The sequence below is a fragment of the Elephantulus edwardii genome, unplaced genomic scaffold (assembly GCF_000299155.1).
Source record: "Elephantulus edwardii isolate Elephantulus edwardi_28Jun2011 unplaced genomic scaffold, EleEdw1.0 scaffold00052, whole genome shotgun sequence".
Taxonomy (NCBI): Eukaryota; Metazoa; Chordata; class Mammalia; order Macroscelidea; family Macroscelididae; genus Elephantulus; species Elephantulus edwardii.
Genome location: NW_006399802.1, coordinates 1,318,495 through 1,329,660, shown reverse-complemented (window position 1 = coordinate 1,329,660; position 11,166 = coordinate 1,318,495). Strand labels below are relative to the sequence as shown.

Genomic DNA, 11,166 nt, shown 5'->3' with positions numbered 1-11,166 from the left:
AGTTGCAGCTCCTTGCCACTAGGCCACCAGAGCTCCCCTCGGGTCGCACATTTTGATAGGTAGTGGGAGGGGTGGGTAAAGGAAATGAGAAAGATCCAGTAAGAAAAACAATGTATATGAACATTGTACATAAACCAGTATAAAGCAAAAATGTAAAAAAAAAAAATAACCAGCAGATAAACTCTTACACTGAACATGTGTGCCCCACTCACTTACTGGTTTGAGGTCCCTGTGAGCGTAGCCTTGGCTGTGCACGTAAGCTACAGCAGATATGATCTGTCGGAAGACAACTCGAGTCTCCTCCTCCGACAAGCGATCCTGGGAAATTATGTAATCAAACAGCTCTCCTCCAGGGCAGTACTATATAGCAAAATACACACACAAATATTATTATTACTTACATAACTCACAGGAATTTAAAAATAAAAATACTTAACTCAGATATTATAAATTCTACATTATAGGCAAGGGAATAGAGTGAAGCATATTAAAAAATACTCTCATTATCATTTGCTAGGTACAAGTTGCCAACCTTCACTCATGGTAACTCTATGGGTCAGAGTAGAAGTAACTGTTCTCCACAGTTTTCAAAGGCCCCCTCCAGAAATAACTTCTTATTTGTGTGTTTGCTTAGCAAGTCCACAACTGGATTTTTTAAAAAACATGCTTAAAACCTCGAGGATATGGCACTACACAGATTCTGTGTCCAGTGACCTAAGCAGGAAGGTTGTTTTGGAATCTGGCACATTTCCATGGGCATAAGTTAACCTTTTCCTAGATTGTTCTGGTTTTGTCAGGTGAGGTGTGCTGTTGTTTGCTTTGTACACAAAAGCACATTGCTTGCCTAAACAGAACTGTTTCATGTAAGGCATAATCATCTTCAGTTTTAAGAAAAATTGTGTGCTCCTGCTGGTTCCCTTTTTGGTCGGCAAAAAAGGCCTAGGATCATAGCCTTCTAGACATATTTATAGGTTTAAAGGTCCTGTTCCCAGTAAACCTTCCAAGGTTATAAAAATCGTAATGTAAATTCTAATATGCTATTTACTAAATCACACCACCGTACTAGGGGTGTAGTAGAAAGTACACAGTTACAGTGAATCTTCAATTTATTATTTACACCTACCTTGGTAGAAATTTCAGACAGAATTCAAACAGGTAAATCATTTAAAATTTATTCTGATCTTTCAGGAGACATACAATTTCCTCTTCTGACAAAGGGACCAAAATGCTTTTAGGTTTCTAGAATAAAGCACTAACCTCAAGAACCATGAATATTTTGTTGGCTGTCTCTAGTACATGGTACAGTTGACATATATGCTGGTGTCTCAGGTTCTTCAAGGCCTCAATCTCCGTTTTTACCCTAGGCAAATCACTCTGTAACAAAAACATTAAGCCAATTTAACAATAAGCCCATCTGGGAAGCACGAATATCACCAACATTAGTTATCCAAAGTCCAAAACAAATTGTTCAGTAGTGTTGTTGATTGTCATTGAGTCGACTCATCACAACCCTATGAACAGAAGGCCTGAAGCTTTTCTAAAACTATCAGCATTCAACAAGTTTAGGAAGTGCATGCCATTCCTGCTTCCAAAATGTTCAACAGCACAAGATAAAACTCAGTCAACACAAAAAAAAGCACTAGAGTGAAAGACAAGTTCAACTGCTATGAAAGACAAGTTCAACCCAGGTTAGCAGAATAGCATCCAAAAAATTAAAATAATTCTAGGCCTCATTGGAAGATTAGCATTCTAAACAAGGAAACTGACAGATATTCTTCTAAGTATCAGTCACCAACTAGCACTCTTTTCACTAGTAAAGTGAAAAACAGTCTATCAAGGTAAAGGTTACATGGCTATTCAGTCTTTTGTTCTTTCAGTTTTTCCCTGGACTTAAAATTATTCCAATAAAAAGCTGCTGAAAAGGAGAATAAGAAAAGTTGGGAGGGGGAAAGAAAGCAAGTTGGGGGAGGGTAGTGGTGGGGAATCCACACTAAACACAAATATCTAGGAATCCATGAAATAGCAAGTGAAATTTTATTATGAGAGACTTTGTCTAGTGATCAGTGAGTCATCTGCCAAGAACCGTGTGACCAGATGCAGGAGAAGGATGGGCAATTTTATACTGGTTTGCTTACAAAGTTTGTATACATTGTTTGTCACACAGGATCTTTCCCATTTCCTTTATCTACTCCTCCTTCTACCCATCAAATTAACATTCTTTTTTAAAAATTTTTCAGTAATAGCTTCTTGACTTTCTTATTAAAGTTTCACTTGTACCTTTTACTATTATAAGATGATGACACTTTTTGTTTTCTTTTTTTTGAGGGGATGGGAAAGAAATTAGTCTGCTAAGATTACTAAAATCTTTGAAGAAATAATATTACTGTTAAAATCATAGGAATTAAAATTATTATAATAGAAAATATAAAAACAAATTTAGAAATATAAATAAATTCATTAATATGAAGATGTTGATGTTTAGAATAACTTCTGAGTACTACTGTGATAATAAATGTGTTGTTGCTGAAAATGAGGAGGACCTGAGGCGCTTGCTGCAGAAGATCAAGGACTACAGCCTCCTATATAGACTGAAGCTAAACGTCAAGAAAACAAAGATTCTAACCACTGGGCCAATTGGCAGCATCAGTATGGATGGTAAAGAGATTGAGATAGTTAACAGTTTTAATTTACTTGGCTCCACAGTCAACATTCTTGGTAACAGCAGCCAGGAAATCAGGAGACGAATTGCATTGGGAAAGTCAGCTGTGAGGGACCTCTCAAGAGTACTGAAGTGCAACGACATCAGGCTGGAGACTAAGCAGCGCCTGATCCAGGCTATAGTCTTTGCAATTACATGCTATGCATCGGAGAGTTGGATAGTAAATAGGGATAATAGAAAGAGAATTGATGCCTTTGAGCTGTGGTGCTGGAGAAGAGTGTTGAATATACCACAGACTGCTAGGAGAACAAACAGGTTTGTCCTGGAGAGGGTGAAGCCAGAGTGTTCCCTGGAGTCAAGGATTCTGAAGCTTCGTCTGACATATTTCGGGCATGTTGCAAGGAGGGACTGGTCCTTGGAGAGGGATATCATGTTTGGCAGAGTGGAGGGGCGGCGAAGGAGAGGAAGACCTTTGGTGAGATGGATCGATTCTGTGACTGGAGCGGTGGGAATAAGTGCGTTTGAGATGGCTAGGTTGGCACAGGATAGAACAGCATTTAGAGCTCTTGTACATAGGGTTGCTATGAGTCGCAAGCGACTCGATGGCACATAACAACAACAATAGAATACCTTTTGTTTGTTACTTCAATGTTTGAAAAGTTCAAGTGAATAAGTCATATTAAAATTATAACTGAAACTTAAGTTTCTTAACAAATACAAAAACCCTTCATTCTGTGAGTCGGAATCAATTCACAGCTGGCCCTCTACCAGTTTTCTGAGGCTATAAATCAAGTGGGAAGAAATTGTCCGTCTTTTGTTGATTCATACTACCAAAGAAGTGCTGCCTCTAGACCACCGGAGGTTCTTAAAGGAATGAGATTCATGAAATTTGTAACCAATGTTTAAATACTCAAAGAAAACTCATTTCTAATGTTATGTTTATTAGATTACTAAATGTAACATTGAGCACAGGAAAAAAGTGAAGGAAAGTCTGTACTGCTAGGTGATGTTGTTGGGTGCCAACAAGTCGTAACCAATCCATAGCAGACCCCCCCAGTGGGTTTTCAGAGGCAGTAAATCCACAAGAGATTGACCATCCTTCTTCTATGGAGTAGCTGGTGGAGTCAAACCACCGGCCTTTGGAATTGCAGCACAGCTTCCTACCACTAGGCCAACCAGAGCTTTCTTGCTAGCAGATAGATTATGAAAATAATTTCAGATATTGTTGGTCACCAGGAAGGAGTTCAAAGAACTGAGTGACAGTGTTGTAACAAAACTCCTCACATTCCTTTTGACTTGTTTCATATACGTTTACCAGCACTAAAAGGCGCTCTGGTAACATCAAGATTAAGGGCTTGGCTGCTATGGGAAAGACAGCACTCACTGGCCGCTCTGTAAGAGCTACTCGCTCCTGTAAAGATTACAGCCTAGAAAATCCTACGGGCTGTTCTGTCACAGGGGGTCACTAAGAGCTGCAATCAATTCAGCAACATCTAATAACACCAGAAGACGGACTGATGCTAACCCCTGGCATATGCCCAAAGTAAGTAAGGGTCTCATGGGGGCCAAGAAAGCAGTTAATTATATCTAAATTCAAAGAACATATTTTCAGTTAAGTGAGGAGTTTTCATTTTATAATTACCAGCATTTATAAAATGCTGTTTTAAAAAATTACATACTACTAATAACTGTAAATGGAGCTCCAGAGCTGCTCCGCAGGAGAAAGATGGACAATCTCTTCTGTGCAATTTCCAGCCCCTAGAAAGCCATGAGAGGTATGAGTTGGTTCCCACTTGATGGCACATACCAATAATTGCAAAGTTAACTCAATCTTAAAGAAAAAGACAATTGGCATAGACTTTTTGGTAAGAGAAAACTTCTTCAAACATTTTACAAACTTATCTTCAAAACACAGCAGCAGCCACCAATACAGATTTATGACTTTTCAGCAACAAGAGACCAGAATAAGGAAAAGCTTAGATGTTCAGCACTCTGACGAGTTTACACTCTGGTTTCCCTGGACCACTGGCAGAAGAATAAGCTTGTCCCAAGATCATGGAATATGATCACATACACAGAGACAAAATCCTTTAACTTTATGTAATACTTTTTATCATATGTAGGATCTTATTTAGAACATACATCTTTAAAGTTTGAGGATTTACAGCTGTCCCTGGATAGAGGAAAAGTGTTAGAATGACTGCTTTGGAATGACTTTTAAAACTGCTCTATTTTTACAATTAGGTCACACTGACTGGTAGTCTTTGTGTAACCATTTTCACTCTGTGAGGAAAAACATGTCCCTAGTCTAGACAGTGTCTCTATCCCTCAGTAAACTTCATTTGCCGTTGTTTTGTTTGTTTAGATTTTGGGTTGTTTTTGTTTTTTTAAAGGGATGGAGAGCCTAGAAATCAAATCATCTGAGGGACAGTATAAAGAATACAAAAACAAGACGACTTGGGATGACTTTATACTAGGAAGGGTAGAGAGGTCCCACAAAGGCCACCAAGGAATTTTCTAATAAAAAAGATATTTATATACATTATAGGCGAGATCCTCTAATAAAAAGACTGCTTCAGGAAGTAATGAACTGTTCAGTCCTGGAGGCAGACAGGTAGACAAGGAGCCAAACAAGTCAGTTACTTATAAGAAATTAACAGATTGGGGAAAGAAGTTTATCAGATAACTTCTAAAACCACTTTGAATAAGAATCCAGGACATATGATCAATCTGTTTTATCGATGTATATTACAAAATAAATCAACATCTAATAGGGGTATCATGTGAAGATAAAAAAGGGAGCTATCAATACCAAAAAAACTTAGAAGACTAAAAAAACCACAGAAAAATGGATCCTACAGACTTCAGCCACTGTCATATATTAAACTTTGAGGGATAATGTAACCCTTTCTCCCAACCTATTTCTCCCAGATAGACATGCCTGTGGAAAGTCTACAAACTTTGATAAATGTCGATGGTTATAGAAAGCCTTCAGGCCTTTTGTACATAGGGTCACAACAAGTTGTGCTCGACTTGAAGGCAATCAACAACATAACAATTATCAAGGAGTTGTGGTTGGGTGGAGAGAGTAGAGAAATTTTATTCCAGAAGCAGTAACTAATTGTCATGCATTCAACTGTGTGCCCAAAAATACATTGACACAATGTAGAAACTATACAGTAATTCCTCCTCGATCTGTAAAGTCAAATAATTGTGAGGGGATCAAGTTTCCAAGTTTCTCCTTAGAGGCTAGGATTTTGAAGCTCCATCTCACATACTTTGGGCATGTGGCCAGGAGGTGCCAATCCTTGGAGAAGGACATCATGCTCAAAAGGATGGAGGGACAGTGCAGGTGAGGAAGACCCTAGATGAGATGGACTGATACAGTAACTGGAGCAATGGGGGTTGGTGTGTCAGAGACAGTGAGACTGGCTCAGGACAGGGCAGGCTTCAGAGCTGCTATACATAGGGTCACTATGGGTCACAGGCGACTCAACAGCACATAACAACAACAAAGCCATCACAGCTTTAATTGGATGTAAAGGGAGTTCCCTCTAGGTTGTATCCTGTAAAATCTTTCATCTCACTAGAGATAAAAGCAAAGAACCAAGATAGAGGGGCCTCACTTGGTACTGAGGCTGGTATCAAGAGAGAAGTGCAACTCTTTGAACCCAGGCCCCTACAAAGCAAAGCTCTCACACCAGATCACAGGGAGAAACATTTCAAATGCTGAGTCTACAGATACTGAAGGCAAATAAAGGCTTTTTTCCACAACTGAGAGAGAAAGTGTACCTCCTTCTAGAGTTGGCATCCTAAACTTGGATTGAGAGCCTCCTAAATTTAAGAGAAGAGATTTCTGTTGTAAAAACTATCTACTTACGGTATCTGTTGTAGTAGCATTAGATCGCCAAGATACTGACACATTAGACCAAATCTGGGTTTTAATTCACAAAACCAAATCCACTCCTTCCAAGCCAATTGTGGGTCAAGACAGAACTGTGCTCCACTAGGTTCACTATGGCTGTAATCTTATGAAAGTATGTCACCAGGCTTGGCTTTCACAGAGTCAGTAGGTATTTTTTAACCACCATCTTCTCAGTTAGCAGCTAAATATAAACCACAATTCACAAGAGATCTTTAAACAGATTATTTTGGCAAGAAAGTCTCACACTTACCCCAAGTGTACTTTTATCCATAATTTTTATGGCTACCATTTCTCCAGTGAGGATATGACAAGCAAGTTTGACCTTTGCAAAGCCACCTATGACAGAAAAATGTATTATAAAGAGCAAAACAAAATGTATTCTAATCATCAGAAGACTGACTAACGTGCTAACAACTTTTCACACACTTTTAAGAGACTATCAATCCATGTTTTTCCTGAAATTGTGGTTCTTATAAACTTAATCTCTTTTTTTTTATTTTTTTTATTTTTATTCTATTTTGTCTGTGTACCGTCAGATCAGATCTTACTGGTACAGGAGGAGATTGCCCCTCCTTCTCCAGCAGAGCATCTGGTGGATTTGAACCGTGTGCCTCTGGGATTACAGTGCAGCTTCTTGCCACTAGGCCACCAGAGCTCCCTTTAAACTTAATCTCTTAAAATTACATATCTAATTAAAGATTTTTCTTTTTTTAGCTATAATTGTGTATCTCCCTTTTTGTAATAGGAGATCCACTCTTTAGAAGTTTGCTTCATAATTAACACTACTAGAATACAATGTCAAATTGCTGAAGACAGAAGACAAATATTATAAGTACTATACCAGAGCCCCTCATTCAATTGTAACACTGTGAAAATAAGCAGTTATGTTACAAAATGGATCAAAAGCTAGATAAATATCTTTATTTAGGTATCTAAAAAAAATCTCCAACTTAAGAGAACTCCAAAAAGCCGTGTCTGATAATAAAGACTTTCTCTTCTCAGTAAAAGCAACTTCATTTTCATATTTTATTTTAGTTAAAAATCTCACAGCCATGGTTAGCATTTTCCTTTCTCTCACATTCCATACACAAGTCACCAAAAAACCTTGGGAAGAGAAACAATATTCTAGAAATGTTTCATTGTCTTGACCAGGATGGTAAAAATATAGACATGTAAAACTCTATGAAAGATTGACGTATTTTGTATATTTTACTAAATTTTATACCTCAGTAAGTTTTTTAAACACACATATATATACATATGTGTACATGTATGTGCAGGTGTATACTGAATCTCATCCTATTCACGGGCTAGCACGCTGGTCCAAGTTACCATCATCTGTAATTTCTAGCACCACTCAACTGAATTACTGTAATAGCCTCTTCTCTTTTTATTTTTCAATTGTGATTTGAGTGAAGTTTATAAGCCCACCTGGTTTTCCATTCAACCACTGACACACAATTTTGTTTTGTGACATTAATTACAATACACAAAACACAATCTCACTCTTTGCACTTTCTCTATGTGAGTCTCCTTTTGCAATTGCCTCTATTTGGTTTTTTACAAATAATTTTTTATTGCGATTTTAATGAAAATTTATAGAAAACTTGGATTTCATTTCATTCATTCATTGTTGCACATTTTCCTCCCTCCTGGCCCCAGTTGCTTTTCTCTTAAAGACATTCATTCATTGTTGCAATTACTTTTGATCATTCCCCTGCTTTCTTGGGGTGGGGCGGGGAATATGCAACAATTAAATGATTGGAAACCCAAGTTCTTTAAAACTTTAAAATCTCAATTAAAAAGTCAAATTAAAAAAAAAAATCCAGGGAGCTCTGGTGGCTTAGTGGCAAGAAGCTGCACTGCAATCCCGCAAGTAAGCGGTTCAAGTCCACCAGATGCTCTGCTAGAGAAGGAGGGGCAATCTCCTCCTGTACCTGTCAGATTTGATTTGACAATATACAACAAAAAAAATTAAAATTTAAAAAAAAAATAAATTCTTGCAGTGACCCTGGGGCATCTCCCATTATTTCCCCCTCTCTTGCTTTTATTTTACTTGCTAACTCAGGTAGAGAAACTTAAAGCTACACAGGTTAGAATACAAAGCTCATGACTGTGCAAATAGACAATAACTCTCAGTTGATCTAGCCTCATCTCCAAAGAAAAAAAGAAAAACAACACATTTTACCTGTCCCAATAGTTTCATATATTTCATAGTATTTAAGAAGTTCATCATAATCCTCCATAGTCCTCTTGGAAGTTTAACAAGAATTACAAAGAAAACCTGTAAAACAGAAACACTACATGGTCAGAAAAGAAATATGATCTTCTTTTATACCTACAAATCTAAATAAAGTATAACCAGGATGGCTGAAGGGAGCTCTGGTGGTATACTGTATAGGGAGTTGCATTTCTAACCCAAAGGAGGTGCCTCCTATGAGATGTACAGTCTTGGAAAACTGTTAGAGGGCCGGCTATGAGTCAATTCCAAATCAAGAGTTCTTGAGCCATACGCCAAGAAGCCTCAGTGGTGCAATGGTTAAGGATTGGCTGTTAACTCAAAGGTCAGCAGTTCTAACCCACCAACAGCTCTGCAAAAGACCTGATGAACTGCTGAAAGATTACAGCCTAGGAGACGTTAGGAGTTAGTTCTATCCTGTCCCTAGAGGGTCATTATGAATAGGGAGTTCCACTGGCTTTGTGGTAAGGAACTGCACTGCCAACCCAAAGGTACATCATTCAAATCCATCAGCTGCTCCTCAGGAGAAAGATGGACAATCCCATCTGTGAGGTTTACTGCCTCGAAAAACCTGCTGGAGGGCCAACTACCATTACAACAAACCGCAGTAACAAAAACAACTAAGATATAATGGAAAAAAACAGACTTTGTCCCGTGAACAACTGATCTGAACTTTGCCCAATCCTGCTGAGCCAAAGTCATGATCTGTCAGGCCCATTGTTGCAGTCACTATGTCAATTCATCTCCTTGAGGGTCTTTCTCTCTCTCGGGCTTCTGCCTTTTCCAGCATGATTCTTTTTCCAAAGACTACCCCCCCCCAATAACATGTGAGATGAAGTTTTACCATGCTTGCCTCTTCCCCAAGCCCACCATTCAGGAAATACAACTATGACTTGAGAACACATATATTTAAATTCCATACAAAGGATTGGAGACCTTATGAACCTGGAGAAAGGATGGAAGCTATACAAGTGTCCAGGTCTTTCGTTCATAGGGTCATTATGAGTCGCCTACAACTCAACAACACTTAACAACATCATTTTCAGCAAAATGAAAAAGTCTGATGGTGGACTTCATTTCCCTAAATGAGGGATAGAATTTCAGAAGAATCTTTTTATTTCAGATTTAAACTTTCAATATCTGATCTCGTAGAGACTGGCTTGCATCAAGATTAAGACTGCAATCATGAATCTTCTCATTGTCTTTCTTTGATTTTCTCCATCTATCATTTCCCTCAAATTAAACTGTATTTGGATACGATGTGTGTGTGCCATACTAGAATATACCTACTGAATCAAAAGAACCTCATTTTTGCTACAGTATAAGAAAACCGGTGCCTAGATTATAAACTCCTATACTGCTACCAGATTTTCCTAGGTTTTTCAATTGTGTAGGTATGCAAAGCAACGTAGGAAATTGCACAGCTAACCCAAAAGACCACGCCTCTCTGGAACAAGTGAGCATTTAACCACTGCCCCATAAAGGTTCACCCTGTTAACTCCACCTTCCCCTTATTCTACTACCATGGAGAAACAGCACAGATGAAACCCAAGGATCACTCATTCTAGGTCCCAGGGTCCTGACTGATCTCTTAGGACACCGTTCAAGGGGAGTCTCTCTTTTTCCAGTTTCCTATTATTGTTATCCCACTGAAGGTATGTCCCCCGCCCTTATAGAGAAGGTTATGTGCCACTGAGTCAGCACCAACTCATAGCTGACCCTCATGCGAGCTTTCAGACGCTGTAGACTGCCAATCCCGTGGAGCGGCAAGTGGATTCGAACTCTTTAACACTAGATCATCAAAAAGAGCTCCGTGTTGGTGGATGCCTCTTAAACCACGGCTCTGTGAAAGTGAAGGGATTTTGAAAAGCGGGTGATTACACATTTCCTTTGTATTGGGATGTGTTCGGACGATATAATCCTACTTTGAACCTCTTTCGCAGTCGGTAGAGGCAAGCGCTCGCTTTGCCAGGACACCACCCAGAGGTAGGTACTATATTACCAATGCCACGTTCAGGGGCGAAACCTAGGGTGGGAAAGGCGAAATAACGTAGCCAGGACCGGCGCCGGCCAAATCCCCCGGCACTGGTGCGCAGGGAGCAAACTCCTTCCCCATCCCCAGCCGCCAGGGCCGGGACCCCACCTGCGGGGCTGCAGGCAGGCGGGAGACACTGACCTGAGGGCCCGAGGGCGGGACGGGAAGCAGCTGGCTAACGGAGGCTCCTGATCGTTGTCCAGAGATGAACGGAGGAAGGAGAGCGTTCCCAGCAGCTCTTCCAAGTATCCAATTCCGTTCGCTTCCGCCCGCCAAGGGAATCAAACTTCCCGGGCCGGAAGGGGCGG

General features: G+C 39.5%; 1 protein-coding gene across 1 annotated transcript in view; it reads right to left on the bottom strand.

The window, feature by feature from the left end:
• MELK (maternal embryonic leucine zipper kinase) overlaps window positions 1-8,833 on the bottom strand; it is an 89,947-nt gene extending 81,114 nt beyond the window's left edge. The window contains exons 1-4 of the mRNA XM_006886955.1: window positions 8,773-8,833; window positions 6,835-6,920; window positions 1,258-1,374; window positions 217-360 (exon numbers count right to left, since the gene is read on the bottom strand). Of these exons, the coding sequence (XP_006887017.1) occupies window positions 217-360; window positions 1,258-1,374; window positions 6,835-6,920; window positions 8,773-8,830 (405 nt within the window). The 5' untranslated portion in view covers window positions 8,831-8,833. The remainder of the gene's footprint in view (window positions 1-216; window positions 361-1,257; window positions 1,375-6,834; window positions 6,921-8,772) is intronic.
• Between the last annotated feature and the right edge of the window lie 2,333 nt (window positions 8,834-11,166).